The sequence below is a fragment of the Salvelinus fontinalis genome, chromosome 14 (genome assembly GCF_029448725.1).
Source record: "Salvelinus fontinalis isolate EN_2023a chromosome 14, ASM2944872v1, whole genome shotgun sequence".
Lineage (NCBI taxonomy): Eukaryota > Metazoa > Chordata > Actinopteri > Salmoniformes > Salmonidae > Salvelinus > Salvelinus fontinalis.
The window spans coordinates 46282555-46299450 of record NC_074678.1 but is presented as its reverse complement, the minus strand read 5'-3'; the positions used below and the strand labels follow the sequence as shown (position 1 = coordinate 46299450).

Sequence of the window (16896 nt, the reverse complement as noted above, 5' to 3'; positions counted from 1 at the left end):
CTCTCTTTATGGCTGCCGTTCCCTTCTAAGTTCAAGTTTGTTTATTCGTCATATACACGATTTACATGGAGTGCACAGTGCAATGAAATGCATACTTGCAGGTTCACCTTTCGACAATGCAACAACAGAAAAGGTAATTAGCTAAGTGAATAAAAAGAGTAATCAAAATAAAAGCTCAAAGAAATAATTCCACGAAGTGAATAAACGGCAGTTTCTTTTGTTTTTTTACAAATAGTTACATAGCCTATATGGAAATAACAGACATGAGCTATGCATGTTTACCTGTAGAATGGAATAGGTTATACGACCTGTATGATTACTTTAATTTAGTCAGTTCTACCACCTCAACATTGCTAACTTTAAACAGGGTTAAATATAATGTTGTAGTAAAGTTCAGCTTCAGTCCACACTATCAGAAGTCCCAAAACATATCTTCGGTCTCAGCTAGACAAGCTAGCGTTAGCGACAGACACGAAACCCATCAAATACACTTGCTGGAAATAAACACTTGTCTTAATATCATGACTTGTATCGACATTCTTTGCTTGCTCATTCACTATATACTGTTATAACTCTGATACCCAATAGCTTACGGGTGCTGAACGCTAGCTTATTAGCATTAGCCAACCTTTATGTTGGGAGAGACTAGCTAGTTAGCTACAAACCTGTGGCTAACTCTACTTCTGCTGCATTTTGACTTTCTGGCGTTTCTGCCTTCCACCTCATTCATTGCTGCCTCAACTTGCTCAACCTGCTAGCTTTTTTTGCCACTCTTTCGGGAAGAAGTTCTGAATATCCATATTTGCACTGTTCGGAGGTAAAAAGGTCTATATCAGACCTTTTTACCTCCGAAAGGTTCGGGGCTGGATCAAAAACCTCTGAAGCCCAGGTCTAATGATGCCACTGGATAAAACCTTATAGTCCCAAGTCCTTGATTATTCATATCATAGGTTCTGGTCCTCTTTTGCAATTACTTTGTTTTTTCCCCAGCAATTTTTTAGAAAGCTCTTTATGGTATAAACCAATAAATACAGGTGCCTTAAAGCATGTTTAAGGTCCCATTGGAGAAGCATTGCTGTTTTTGTCTTGTTCTATATCAAAACGAAAACATCCATGGAAGGAGTATTTCACTACAATGACAAACATACCGCATTTTATTGTCAGTAGTAGTTTACTGACTTTTGGTGTCTACATTAATGTGGATGCTACCATGATTACGGATAGTGACTGGGAATAATGATGAGTCAGAAGGTTACAGATGCATAAATAGCATACCCCCCCGAATGCTAACTTTCCCTGTTATTTTAATGATGAGAGGTTAGCATGTCGGGGGGGTATGATATTTGTGCATCTGTAACTCTCTTACTGGTGATATTGTGTCTGTAACTTTCTCACGTATCATTATTCACCTGTTGCATACCGTTTTGTTTGAACAATAGTAGGAGAAAAGACCACCAAATTAAGTTTCATCAACTGCCTAAGGACCAGGCTAAAGGAACCTCATGATTTCAGACTATACGCCGTGATAATGACGGAAAGCTGTGAGCTCCGGTTACTTGATACATTTATGTGTGTTCGAAGCACTTCATCACCGGCAAGTCGCTAGCTAACACTTGTTTGTATCTCACTAGCTATGTGTATTGTCTGTGTAAACCTGGAAATTCCACCAAGTAGGTGTAGATATCGCCATAAGCTACTTTGGGCCATTTGGTAGGGTTATCTCCCCAGCTGGTCTACGGCAAGTTGAAAGCACATACAGTGGCTTTGGAAAGTATTCAGACCCCTTGACTTTTTCACATTTTGTTAGGCCACAGCCTTATTCTAAAATGTATTAAATTGTTTTTTCCCCCTCATCAATCTACACAAATACCCCATAAAAAAATATAAATATCACATTTACATAAGTATTCAGACCCTTTACTCAGTACTTTGTTGAATCACCTTTGACAGCGATTACAGCCTCAAGTCTTCTTGGGTATGTTGCTACAAGCTTGGCACACGTGTATTTGGGGGGTTTCTGACATTCTTCTCTGCAGATCCTCTCAAGCTCTGTCAGGTTGGATGGGGAGCGTTGCTGCACAGTTATTTTCAGGTTTCTCCAGAGATGTTCGATTGGGTTCAAGTCTGGACATTTGGAGACTTGTCCCGAAGACACTCCTGCGTTATCTTGGCTGTGTGCTTAGGGTCGTTGTCCTGTTGGAAGGTGAACCTTCGCCCCAGTCTGAGGTCCTGAGCACTCTGGAACAAGTTTTCATCAAGGATCTCACTGTACTTTGCTCCGTTCATCTTTGCCTCAATCCTGACTAGTCTCCCAGTCCCTGCCACTGAAAAACATCCCCACAGCATGATGCTGCCATCACCGTGCTTCACAGTAGGGATGGTGTCAGGTTTTCTCCAGACGTGATGCCTGGCATTCAGGCCAAAGAGTTCAATCTTGGTTTCATCAGACAAGAGAATTTTGTTTCTCATGGTCTGAGAGTCTTTAGGTGCTTTTGGTAAACTCCAAGTGGGCTCTCATGTGCCTTTTCCTGAGGAGTGGCTTCACTCTACCATAAAGGCCTGACTGGTGAAGTGCTTTAGAGATGGTTGTCCTTCTGGAAGGTTCTCCCATCTCTACAGAGGAACTCTAGAGCTCTGTCAGAGTGACCATCGGGTTCTTGGTCACCTCCCTGACCAAGACCCTTCTCCCCTGATTGCTTAGTTTGGCCATGCGGCCAGCTCTAGGAAGAGTCTTGGGGGTTCCAAACTTCTTCCATTTAAGAATGATGGAGGCCACTGTGTTTTGGAGCTCTACGGACAATTCCTTTGACCTCATGCCTTGGTTTTTGCTCTGAAATGCACTGTCAATTGTGGGACCTTACATAGACAGGTGTCTGCCTTTCCAAATCATGTCCAATCAATTGAATTTATAACAGGTGGATTCCAATCAAGTTGTAGAAACATCTCAAGGATGATCAATTGAAACAGGATGCACCTGAGCTCAATTTCGTGTCTCATAGCAAAGGGTCTGAATACTTATGTAAATGTGGTATTTTAGTTTTTTGCAAAAATGTATAAAAACCTATTTTCGCTTTGTCATTAAGGGGTATTGTGTATAGATTGATGAGGCATTTTTTTTATTTAATCCATTTTAGAATAAGGCTGTAACATAACAAAATGTGGAAAAAGTCAAGGGGTCTAAATACTTTCCGAAGGCACTGTATAGGCAAGCCAACAAGATTAAACTTTTCTAACTACCTAGACCATTCAAAGGGCAGGCGAAGACGGGAAGTAGCTACGCGACATATCTAAGACTAGCGAATTAGATCGAGATGAACTTCTCTCGCTAGCCAGCCAGCTAACGTCAGCTAACCGGTGAAAACTTTAAGTGTAAACAAACAGTGACATAAGTATAATGTGGCAGCTTTACTGTCAGTGTTAGCAGGACGGGTAACAAATTGAGTGGCAGAATAAGTATCATGCAAATAATTTGTTGTTGTGACTGCCAAGTGTGTTAATAACGACACCTGAAGCTGCTGAAAGCATTTCTTGAAACGACAAAAAAGCGTCACTAGTTATTTTAGGATGACACCAATGTTAGGCTAATTACATGGGAGTAACGGGAGTACCCTACGGCTGTACCCTACTCGGGGGGCGTGGGCACGTTAAGCCACGCCCCGCTGTGTGTATCTACAAAGTGAGCTCTGTTGTCGAGTAGAAAGAACGTCATTGCCCCCTAGTGGTCATATGCAATAGGATGAAGTAGGACCATATTTTGCATTTGTGAATTCACATGGAACGATAACAAAAATGCATACAATTCTAAACGGGGAAAACCGATAAATAAATTGCTGTTTAAATAAATAAAAATTCTCCACTTGTCACATCCTTATTTAGAAAACGAAAGCAGTGGCCATATGGGCCGCACAGCAGCGGCTTGGTTCATTGTCACACAGACACGCACTCGCTAGCACTGTTACATAACAGGCAGCCCACATCCCTGCTGCCTGCTGCTTCTCTTGGTCAGAAGATTAAGAGGCTGTTAAAAAGAATTGCTATGGCTCTCTGAGAGGATTATTTCACACTTTCAGCTCACCAAACACACATACGCACGGATACACACACACACACACACACAGTCACTCAAACACAAGTACGTTTACACACACATCCGTCATTCCTCTAGCTGAGACCGACGCCACATCTGACCCACATCTACCACATTGTGTGTGTGTGTGTGTGTGTGTGTGTGTGTGTGTGTGTGTGTGTCCAGCCAAGCCCTTAGCTGCTTGTATTCTGGGATTACAATACATTTGTATTTCTAAATAAAGTCTCTCACACTAATCTTCTGGTTAACATTCATTGGTGCCATTGCCAAGTCTTAAACCCCAAAACAATGTTTAGTGGCATTTTCAACCGACTAAATAATCATCCTCTATTTTTGGGAGATATCATTCTGCCTGAAACAGGGCTCAGCGCTGCTTGCAACAGAGCGCATTGACTGACTGCACATACTAGCTCACTGGAAATATGAAATCTGAAGCATATTGAACTTTATGCTAAAATGTGATTATGACTTTAGAAGTATGTGCAGTGACTGGACACAGAAGGCCACAGATAAGACCAAACCTGAAACAAATTGAATATTAAGCCTAAAAGTATGTGTATTTCCCTATGCAAAGTATGGATAAGAGACCTGTCTCAACTGAACAAGCTTCATCAAAATGACAACACTGAAAAGTCTCTCAGCTCCATGTTGACCTGTTTTCTATTGAAGCTACTGTAGATCAAATCAAATGTCATTTGTCACATGCGCCGAATACAACAGCCTTACAGTGAAATGCTTACTTACAAGCCCTTATTAACCAACAAGGCAGTTTTAAGAAAAATAAGTGTTAAGATGATGCAACCATAGTGAAAGACAAAACATATAGCAGCAACAGCATCTCTACTCTCTCTTCTTTGCATAGAGGGGTGCTGTGCATCTCAGAATTCTTAGCAAATTCCATAGCATTTGGTGAAATAAGGCACATTTCTACTCAATAGCCCATCAGTGGCCATTCAATCACATATCTTACCGCCACTGCCTCCAGAATCTGCTTGATGACATGGGCAGCATCTCTCTCACTGTAGTATCCTCTCTCCACGATCCTAAAAGGGCAGAAAGAGACTAACGGTCAAACACAGTCAAAACGTTACACAGAGTTCAAATGCCCCACTTTGGAAGAGAGTGGTCCCTCAACTCTGTAGTGAGGGAAAATAATAGGGCCGGGACGATACCAGTACCGCGATACTCGTCAGTATTGTGGCAAGGAAACAAAACACAAAGCGAGTTGAATTTATTCAGGGAAAACAGCCCAAATGCTGGGAACAAACATTATGTTGTCATCCAGAGTCACATTTAATTATTTTCCAAGCTACAGCACACAGTATTTTACAAACAGCAGGTTTTTAAAGGACCAAATAGTGTGCTTTGTGTTTTCATTTTTGCCATGGAAGAAATATTGCGATACTGGTATCGTCACAGACCTAATAATAGGTACTTGTTACTGTCAAACATTCCTAAACCTATAAGGTGATAGGAGGATAACGAGATTAACAGACCCTTTAATTAGGCTATTATACCAAAACAATTAAACAATAGAGAAACAGTGACTCATATTGATTATTCATGATGAGTTTTACAGATGGGTGGGGTATTTGCTCCAACCACAGTGTTCTAATCGGTTTCCTGGCAACAGTGTTGGTGAGGGCCATTACAAATGTAATTTTCTATTCCATTTATGCTCTACATCTCAATAACTCCTGTGTCATAAATTGCTGCTAATGACAAAGCAGGCAAATGGAACGGGGGGACTGACTGAGGCCACTGATTCCACCTCTAGCCCCGCAGAAGTAAAACCAATTTCAGCAGGGATATAGGGTTGAGACGGTTTCGTAAGGGGGGTATATTTTGGGCGTAAGCACCTGTCAAAGAGTTCCCCTCCAGTCACCAGCTCCAAGATGAGGGCGATGTCTGTCTCTGTCTCAAAGATCTCCTTCAGGCGGATCTGAGGTCCAAAACCACAGGTAGAGGGGAAGACGAGATTGAGAACTCGCCCAAAAATGTTGACAAAGACAATAATAAAAAACATTCATGTTACTAAAGAAGTCACCATTAATGTTCATTTAGTTCACATTCTTAGAAACGTATATTTTTCTTTAACAATAAAACATATCAAAAAACATTGAAGTTGCTAGTATCCTACAACAAGGCCCCAATATTGTTCATGTCATGGTCTGAGAAAAGATAACATTTTAGTGTTTTTTCAGCGGTGTCTGGGATAAAATAAAGTGAACTCTTACAATATTCGGGTGGGAAAGTCGCAGCAGGACACCAATTTCAGTCCGCACTATTTTCTTGTCGATCTGAAATGGGAAGAATGAGAATGAGAGCCCCATTATGATACTGTCAGTATAACTATAAAATGGCCGATGGACTCACAGTCTTCTTGAGGACCTTTGCAGCATAGGGCTTCTGTGTCTTCTTCTCCTCAGTGCGAAACACCACTGACGTGGCCCCCCTAGGAAGAAGATAAATCAGTCAACGTCAACGATCATACGGTTCTCTCCACAGTGCAATGATTCAGCATTTTATCTCAAGTTCGACTCATGAACTGCTTGTGAATCATTATTTGAGTGTAAGTATAATGTCGTTTGCTCATCAACGTAACATTCATAAGCTGACATCCATCTCAACCATTACAATATCAACTCTACGGTGAACCATTAGATGCAGAATCCATCTACGCGCTTATTGCTAACATTGCTAAGTAAAACCCGTTGTAGAGGAAAACATGCAGGGAAAGAAAGCATTTCAAAGCCATGACACGATTACATGAGAGGGCAGAGGGTAGCACTAAGTACGAGCTGAAACCGTGGGTAATCTGTTAATACGTGATTGGGCTGTCTCGTGTTGTCTGTTGCTTTTCAATCTACTTGGAAATCTAGAGATAATGCCCTGGCCCAACGTATATCTTCATTATTTCGAACTAGGGAACGCAGTAGTAGCAGAAGACACAGCAGCAGCTGCGCGGTGGGTTGCCTAGGACAACTGGAGCACCACATGTATCTTGGTTCACTTGAACAGTCTATATGACCTCACACATACAGATGGTTATGTGTTTTGGTGCTCTATCTATATGGTATAGGTTCATCAGTAGAGTCCCACTGTTTCATATCTGTATTTTGGCATATCTCAACATTGAAAGATTTATTTATTTTTATCAATGCGTGTTCAAATTCAATTGAGCCGTTGAAGAATTAGGGGCCTTTGGAGCAATAGTATTTTCTCGGGATTTACTAATCCCTTCGATACCGGTATACCATCTTCAAGTGAGCTATCAATATGTACATGTGTACAATCATTACTATTCAATACCGTCAGCAAAACTGGTATTTTGGTCAATTAGAATCGGATGTCGATTGTGTAAAACTGAACTAGGTCGTTATTAAGAGGGCGATCAGAATAAAACCACACAGTGGAATACGGAGGGAGTACTGGCAGCAGCCAGCAGCTATCTAATCTGGGACTTCCCCTCAGTAGTATCCCTATGGGGGCACTCAGCGTTTGCCCTGCTTAGGAAATTATTCTCCGTTTCTCCAGCAGTCCGGCTAGTGCTAATACAATCCAGGCATAATCATCACCCAGCCCTCTCGACACCACTCTCATAGCTGTAGGGTCTCCTTGGCAACTCTCCTCGAAAAGTAGACCCCTAACAACAGTGCACACCCTTATATGGGGAGGCTGGGGGAAGCTGAGAGTAAGTTGTGTATGTTTACGTGCATGAAGCAAGTACCAGTGGCTGAACTGGCCTATTGTTTCCGATCGATCTACCGACTGTAGATCGATCCTCAAATGTCGATCACAGATGATTAATTCAGTAAACGTCTATCTGAGTCAATATGCGCTGTTGGTGTTCAATTGTTACTGCTTAATTCTAGCAAACAGTGGCCTACTTTAAGTAATGACCATACCATTTGATTTGGATCTAGTGTGATGTGTTTGAGTCCTATAAAGGAACGTATGGGCAGCTTTTTGAAAGCTTGGTATACAGTTTGTTATACCACTGACAGTGAGATCTCTCTATTCAGTCTCACACACAACTCCCGAAGTGACAAAATGGGTGCCTGTCCATTATACATGCAGTTGCAGGTGAGGAGAAGAGAACGGTTAATACATTTAAGTGTGGCGTGAAATAAGGTTTAATATAAAGGCACAGGTGCATTGGTGGTTCATTCTGACGCATTCACCTGTTCCACGGTATATCCAACGGAAATATTACACCTGATTCACATTATATGGCCAACCCTAACTGCACTGTGCTGTTTCAGATAGTCTCTCACACACTGTCCCAGCAACTGCTGCGGATGTGTAACCAGGCCAGCCCAGTACAGCTCTGCTTGGCATGGATCATTTTTTCCCCTATAGTGTGAATTAGCAATTACAGTGAGACGTTTTTTTTTTTTGTCAGAACCATGGACATGGTGGGATATCGTTGTTTACGCCTGCTGACGAATGTCTTCATCAAACGCATGAATACCCAGAAGGGCTCCAATTGCCACTCCATCTGTCAGTCAGACCCCCAAACGTCAACAGACCACTGACACCCACTCCAAGTGACAAATATTGACATGTTGACATTGTCAATCTGGATGTGATGTAAGAGTGTACTTAAGCCAGACTCATGTGGATGGAGGGGAGGGGTCAGACATAGTAGGAGATTCCATATAAAGCCTCTGAAAATGGTCCGTAACACCTGTTTCCTCCATACTTGCACTAATCCCTTCACGTTTCACTGTTGTCCAGTGCTAAGCCATGTGTTGCCCCCATTACAATGAGAGGCCATATCCATAGCAAACACAGTGGGCTGGTTACCCCCCTGACAGAGTGAAGATCATGTATTGACACATGTTGATTGTGTCTTGGCATCATGTTAGTAGGCTATTTATGAGGTGAGATGATGGGAGAGAAATTGTCACTTGTTAACAGGAGGAGCTGTCCATGGTGCTGAACTATGCATGCAATTGATTCCTTTTACTGAACTGGTCTAAAATATGTGTTCTGTCTGTCCTGTCAGAGAATCAAACCTAATCCATGTGATATACACAGTAGATAAATAATGAAATTGTAAACATGGTAATTCAAAATGTACACTTTAGCTATAGCCATAATGTAATGAAATACTACATCCCATTGGATGAAATTCCACTGATATGTTTTTCTGCAGTAGTTATGAATGCTGGTGGTATTTACTGTATGCATTGGAGTCAATAAAGGCACAGACTACAGTACTCTACCTTCCCAGTTCTGGGCCCATGGTGTAAAATTCATCCATGGAGACATCTCGGCGCGAGCCATCGACCCAGTATTCCACCGGGGTGGCACCAGAGCGTGAGGTTGGCATGTTGATGTTGGCCAATCACACAACACACAGGATTCCTGAGGAGCGCAAAGCCCAAACTCACACTACTTGCCCTCTTTTTAAGATTAAAACGTAATTCTCCGTTTAAGTAGAAGGAAGAGGATGCATTAGTCCTGTGTTGTTGAGTTCCCCCACGCCAAAGCATACGAGAGATAACTAGTCTTTGGTTAACTACTCTCACCGTTATATTAAGTCAAAGATCAAAGATAATCCGGATGTTTACGTTTCCAGTAAAGCAGCGAAATATATAGTCAGCTCCGATATCAAAATCCTGCAGGCTTCGCTTTACATCTCACGCTCATTCATTATACTATGTTACACACTACAAACAATATCCATTATTATTCTATTATTGCAATATATCGACACATTTTCATTCGCTCATTCATAACTATCCTTTACTCGAAGTTTACTGTGTCATATCCAAATGTGTCGCAGCTTCCATCAGGCCTCCCTGTGTGAGTGCCCGAATCCATAAACCTAGTAGCCTACGGTTTGATCTTCTGCAGCACAATCCCACCCACGACAGCTCACTCATTAAAACATTACTATATCATGCAACGAAGCACCTCAATTGTCCATGATATCAGCAATAGCGTCTGAGGTTCGTGACAAAGAATACTCCATGGTCCGAGGTAGAAAGCTTTATGGCACTAATTAAATCATGATCCGTCAATATGTTTATGTAGTTGCTGTCCCACAATTTGGCAAATATAGATTTCGTCTCGCGGCTGATGCAAGCTGCACTATTGGTCTTTATGAACGCCTATCCAATGATCTGCACGCTATACAATATTTGGTCTTTCTTTCATCCTCGGTTTGGGTTGGGTGGGTGGGTGGGTGGTGGCGGTTAGGCTGGTGTTGGGGGGCTAGAGGGAATCTGTAATCTCAGCTCCACGCCCTCCACAGATTTCTTCCAATCAGTTGCATTCCCAGCAACCACAATCTGCGCTGCAATTGGAAGTCAGAACAGTCAATCAAAACCATGTTATTATGAGTGTATCCCACATGTAAAGCCTTGGTCCACATATGGCATTGTATAGAGTATATGCAACCTTACATTTCAACGAGCAGACCATTCTGAAAATACTCGACTGGTTTTGGATGTCAACAATGCTGGCAATGTCTTTTTATTAACTGATGTGTGGAGGAACCCCATGTCTAATATTTGTATTCATTATCTTTACTAGAAAGGGGTGAAATTATAGAATACTAGTCTGATTGTTTCATGTGCTAATCATGTTCTGCTGTGTACGGTATGCATGCTGAGTTCGGCAATATGGACACTTCCCCGCATCAACTCGGTGGTTATTATAGGTCGTTATCAATATGGTGTAGAGCGTTCGATTTGACTGCTGGGGGACAAGGGTAACTCCAGCTCCGCTAAAACCATTGACAACTACTTGCTGTTTTCGAGGGGATTGCTGAATACATTTGATAACTATTTGGTTTTAATATCATCACCTCTTGAAGTGCATAGTCAGAAAGACACATGAACGATTATTCCACATTTAGCTCTATCATCAGAGTTATACAGCAAGTAGCTGCATGCTTTTCATGATCAATTAACATACTAGAAATAAACAATAACGCACGACGGGTATGCAGGGTTGGAGAGTAACGGATCCGTTACATGTAAGGGATTACAAAAACGGTAACAGTAATCCGTTACATTACCAGCAAAAAATATTGTAATCAGATTACAGATACTTTTGAAAAACTAGATGATTACTTAGAGGATTACTTTTAAATTGAGAAAGGAGGTTGCGAAAAAAATCTTGGACACTTCTCTTTTTTCTCAATGACATTCAAATCAACATTGAAAAAGGGCACAAATGTAAATTTGTTCCACCTGAGCGAGTCTGACCAGAAGTCAGACAACTATGATGAAACACCAAATGGGTTTGATGGATCGCGGGAAAATAGAGGGAATATGCTTTTGTAGGCTACAGTCCAAGCTATGTCTTCGAATGGTACGACTGCTGTCGGCATCCAAAGATTATCCAACTTGAATAAACGCTTGAAGGTAAGAATGACAGCAGTGGTGTAGTCTGCGGCGATACGGACATCACTTATTATTGATATTTACATAGCGCAGTGATGCGAATCACACTGCTGCTCTCTCATTTAGCTACGTATTTGCGCCTTACGGATTGTGGTTGTTGTGGATGGCTGTTCACAAACCTAAATGTGTATTTGAACCCAATAATTGTTGATTTCAAGAAGTTTAAACTGCCTATCAATCATTGTTTTTGAAACCAGTGGACAGTCAGCCAGTGAAAAATGCTCTTTTGCTCTCACTGCACAGTGCGGATCTCAGCCTATGGAATAGAAGTGTGGCTTTTATTGCTAAATTAAGGACTTAAAGGGGCAATCTGTAGTTGCTACATCCATTTTTTGACTTATTTTTGGAATTATATATACACTACAGTTCAAAAGTTTGGGGTCACTTAGAAATGTCCTTGTTTTTGAAAGAAAAGCACATTTTTTGTCCATTAAAATAACACAAAATTGATCAGAAATACAGTGTAGACATTGTAAATGTTGTAAATGACTATTGTAGCTGGAAACGACAGATTTATTATGGAATTAACGATTACAAGCATACCCATAAAATACTGCAGCCAACTCTATGCTTGAAAATATGGAGAGTGATACTCAGTAATGTGTTGTATTGGATTTGCCCCAAACATACTGTAACACTTTGTATCAAGGGCAAAAAGTTATATTGCTTTGCCACGTTTTTTGCGTTATTACTTTAGTGCCTTGTTGCAAACAGGATGCATGTTTTGGAATAGTTTTATTCTGTACTTCCTTCTTTTCACTCTGTCAATTGGGTTAGTATGGTTCACCAATCAGCAGGGCCTTGATGGGCTCGTCAACAGTAACAATGGGTGGTGTGGGATCATCAAATGACATCCTAAAAAATTATTTAGGGATGTCCCCAGAACTAGCTGGGTACTAGACAAAAATCTCCAGGGGACTATGCCAGAACTTCCTATGTTTTAAATGTCATTGGACACAGGAAGGTTCTTGTAACATTCCCATGAAACGTGTCTAGAACATTAATGTCTTATATTCTGAGAACATGACAACCATGTTCTATGTTTGGTGTGACGTTGATGGAATATTCTCCTAACCCTCAGAAAACTGGAAAACATTAATATAGCATATTCTGAGAATGTTAACCTTATTCTGGGTAAATTCTGTTTGACATTGAGGGAATCTTCTCCTAACTCTAACACCAAAACATGCTAAATAGGTTCCCCGGGGGTTTTGTTAACATACATAGAATGTTCCCATAACTAACTGGAAACTGGACACTCAAACATCAGGGGAACATTACGGGTAACATTGCAAAAACATTCTCTCTCCCTAGAATTGTTGTAACTCGCATTATTATCCTGTTTGAAATGCAGTCTTACCTTTTATGCCATGAGCACCCTCATTGCCAAAACTGTGCAGCATCATTTCAACTGAATCCAGACCATTTTCATTCCATTCAGAGCTTTTTACATTGTTCAGACTGTATTATCGCCTCTCCGAGGTTCCTGGCTGAAATGGGATGGATTAAACATTGAGTTGTCGCTCTTCATTCACAGGCTGGGTGTAGGTGACTATGCTCTGTTTTTCTTTCTGACTCGAGAGAAAATCATGGAAACATTCATGTGACTTTCGTTTTGCAAATGGTAATTTCCCAAGTCAAAGGACAGGACTCAGGAGCACCAACATGTGAAGTTCTTAGGAGCAATTCAAATTGGGTGTCAAATGAAAGCTAAGTATATTTTGGGGGAAATTAAGGCATAGATACATTTTTCAACCCTTTTCCATCATAAAAATGAGGAACAAGTAATGGCTTTGATTTCTGGTCAAACAAATGGAAAAGGGGTCTTAAAAAACATAGACTAGAAAAAGTCTTAAAAGGTATTTTTATCTAAAAGGACCCATGAGCACCAACATAACATCCGCTAAACATGTGTATGTGACCAATACGATTTGATATGAAGTTCATAGTAGTATGTCAAATTAGGTGTCAAAGCCATATTTTTGCTAAATTAAGCACAGTGCTGTTGTTTCCGGAAAGCACGAGGAAGCAACAGCGAAATAAGACGGCAACAACCAGGTAGGAACTTGGTAATAACCCAATGATAGTTGGTTTGTAGTAGTGATATAAAGAGTACTGAATTATCCTGGTTGTTATGTAGGAACAACTATTTGTTACTGAAGAACTATCAATAATTGTCACGTGAGTTGGGGTGGGCATTCTATGTTTTGTGTTTCTATGATTTTCTATTTCTATGTTTTGGCCAGGTATGGTTCTCAATCAGGGACAGCTGTCTATCGTTGTCTCTGATTGGGAACCATACTTAGGTAGCTATTTTTTCCACCTGTGTTTGTGGGAAGTTGACTTTTTTTAGGGCACATAGCCTTTGAGCTTCACGGTTTGTTTTTTTGTAGTGTTTATTGTTTTGTTCGGCGTCATCTTTTATTCAATAAAATAAAATGTACGCTAACCACGCTGCACCTTGGTCCTCTCCTTTCAACAGCAGTGACAGAACTTCCCACCACCAAAGGACCAAGCAGCGTGGTAAGAAGGAGGACTGGACATGGGAGGACATTTTAAATGGCAAGGTATCCTGGACGTGGGAGGAAATCCTGGCCGGGCAGGATCGCCTGCCCTGGGAGCAGGTAGAAGCAGAGAGGAAGGCGAAGGCAGCAGCTAAAGCGGAGTGGCAACATTATGAGGGAACACGGCTGGCAAGGAAGCCCGAGAGGCAACCCCAAACATTTTGGGGGGGGGGGGTGGGTGTCACACGGGGAGTGTGGCAGAGTCAGGTTGGAGACCTGAGCCAACTCCCCGTGCTTTCCGTGGCGGGCGTCGTACTGGTCAGGCACCGTGTTATGCGGTGGAGCGCACGGTGTCTCCAGTACGCGTTCTTAGCCCGGTGCGCTACATCCCAGCTCCCCGCATCTGCCGGGCTAGGGTGAGCATCCAGCCAGGACGGATTGTGCCAGCCCTACTCTCCAGACCTCCAGTGCGTCTCCTCAGGCCAGGATATCCTGCGCCGGCCCTGCGCACTGTGTCTCCAGTGCGTCTGCACAGCCCAGTGCGTCCTGTGCCTGCGCCCCGCACGAGCCGGGCCAAAGTCACCATACAGCCAGGACAGGACGGGTTGTGCAGGCTCTTAGCTCGAGACCTCCAGTATGCCTCCACGGCCCAGTGTATCCGGTGCCTCGGCCAAGGACAAGGCCTCCTGTATGTCTCCCCAGCCTGGTGAGTCCTGTGCCTCGGCCAAGAACTAATCCTCCTGTATGTCTCCCCAGCCTGGTGAGTCCTGTGCCTGCTGCCAGAGCCAGGCCTCCTGTGTGTCTCTCCACTCCAGTGATGATCCATGGCAAGAAGCCTCCAGTGATGATCCATGGCACGAAGCCTCCAGTGATGATCCATGGCAAGAAGCCTCCAGTGATGATCCATGGCGCGAAGCCTCCAGTGAGGATACATGGCAAGAAGCCTCCAGTGATGATCTATGGCACAAAGCCTCCAGTGATGATCCATGGCAAGAAGCCTCCAGTGATGATCCATGGCAAGAAGCCTCCAGGGGTGAGACATGGCACGAAGCCTCCAGCAACGGCCTCCAGTCCGGAGTCTCCAGCGACGTTCTCCAGTCCGGAGTCTTCAGCGAGGGTGCCCAGTCCGGGGTCCGCAACGAGGGTGCCCAGTCCGGGGCCCGCAACGAGGGTGCCCAGTCCGGGGCCCGCAACGAGGGTGCCCAGTCTGGGGCCCGCAACGAGGGTCCCCAGTCCGGGGCCCGCTACGAGGGTCTCCAGTCCGGGGCCGGTGGCAAGGGTCCCCAGTCCGGGGCCGGCGGCGAGGGTCCCCGCACCAGAGGTGCCACCAAAGTGGGGGGAGCCAGCGGTGGAGCGGGATCTGCGTCCCGCACCTGAGCCGCCGCCGCGGATAGATGCCCACCCAGACCCTCCCCTATAGGTTTAGGTTTTGCGGCTGGAGAACGTGACATGTACTTGGAACCTTCACATGCTGAATGTGGGCCATTCGTTCCTTTTGTATCTTTGCTTGTAGCTGGGTAGTTGCCTCTTGTTTCAGTTTTTTTTCCAATTACTTTCCTGTCGTTACCCAGTTACTGTATTTAAGTTTTAAAAAATATGTACCTTACCTGTTACTCCATGATTAGTTTCACTATATATTCAGGGCCTACAGTGCGTTCGGAAAGAATTCTGACCCCTTACTTTTTACACATTTTGTTACATTACAGCCTTCTTCTAAAATTGATTAAATTGGTGTTTTTTCGTCATTAATCTACACACAATACCCCATAATGACAAAGCAAAAACTGTTTTTTTGGCAACTGTATAAAAAAAGAAGGAACCATTACATTTACACAAGTATTCAGACCCTTTACTGAAGCACCATTGGCAGCGATTACAGCCTTGAGTTTTCTTGGGTATGATGCTACAAGCTTGACACACCTTTATTTGGGGAGTTTCTCCCATTCTTCTCTGCAGATCCTCTCACGCTCTGTTAGGTTGAATGGGGAGTGTCGCTGCACAGCTATTTTGAAGTCTCTTCAGAGATGTTCAATAGTGTTCAAGTCCGGGCTCTGGCTGGGCCACTCAAGGACATTCAGAGACTTGTCCCAAAGCCACTCCTGTATTGTCTTGGCTGTGTGCATAGGATCGTTGTCCAGTCTGATGTCCTGAGCACTCTGGAGCAGGTTTTCATCAAGGATCTCTCGGAACTTTGCTCCATTCATCTTTCCCTAGATCATGGAAAGTCTACCAGTCCCTGCCGTTGAAAAACATCCCCACAGCATGATGCTTCCACCACCATGCTTCACATTAGCAATGGTGCCAGATTTCCTCCAGATGTGACACTTGGCATTCAGGCCAAAGAGTTCAATCTTGGTTTCATCAGACCAGAGATTCTTGTTTCTTGTGTCTTTTAGCTGCCTTTTTGCAAACTCCTTACGGGTTCTCATATGCCTTTTACTGAGTTGTGGCTTCTACTCTAGCATAAAGGCCTGATTGGTGGAGTGTTGCAGAGATGGCTGTCCTTCTGGAAGTTTCTCCCATCTCCACAGAGGAACTCTAGAGCTCTGTCGGGTTCTTGGTTACCTCCCCAGCCCCGTGTGGCTCAGTTGGTAGAGCATGGCGCTTGCAACGCCAGGGTTGTGGGTTCGATTCCTACGGGGGGCCAGTACAAAAAAAAAAGTATGGATGTATGTACTTGTAAGTCGCTCTGGATAAGAGCGTCTGCTAAATGACTTAAATGTAAATGTAATCAAGGCCCTTCTCCCACGATTGCTCAGTTTGGCCGGGTGTCCAGCAAAACACAAACTGGGGAGAGACACCGGGACAGAGAGAGAGAATCAGTCACTCAAGAGCTCTCAGTGATAAATATGAGATCAGTACAAGTGATGAGGTAGTATATGTC

At 43.2% G+C, this 16896-nt stretch overlaps 1 protein-coding gene across 1 annotated transcript in view; it reads right to left on the bottom strand.

Annotated features, from left to right (window-relative positions):
• Positions 1 to 10276, bottom strand: part of LOC129811004 (calcium/calmodulin-dependent protein kinase type IV-like) — a 28863-nt gene extending 18587 nt beyond the window's left edge. The window contains exons 1-5 of the mRNA XM_055862080.1: positions 9319 to 10276; positions 6464 to 6542; positions 6325 to 6387; positions 5947 to 6029; positions 5058 to 5130 (exon numbers count right to left, since the gene is read on the bottom strand). Of these exons, the coding sequence (XP_055718055.1) occupies positions 5058 to 5130; positions 5947 to 6029; positions 6325 to 6387; positions 6464 to 6542; positions 9319 to 9425 (405 nt within the window). The 5' untranslated portion in view covers positions 9426 to 10276. The remainder of the gene's footprint in view (positions 1 to 5057; positions 5131 to 5946; positions 6030 to 6324; positions 6388 to 6463; positions 6543 to 9318) is intronic.
• Between the last annotated feature and the right edge of the window lie 6620 nt (positions 10277 to 16896).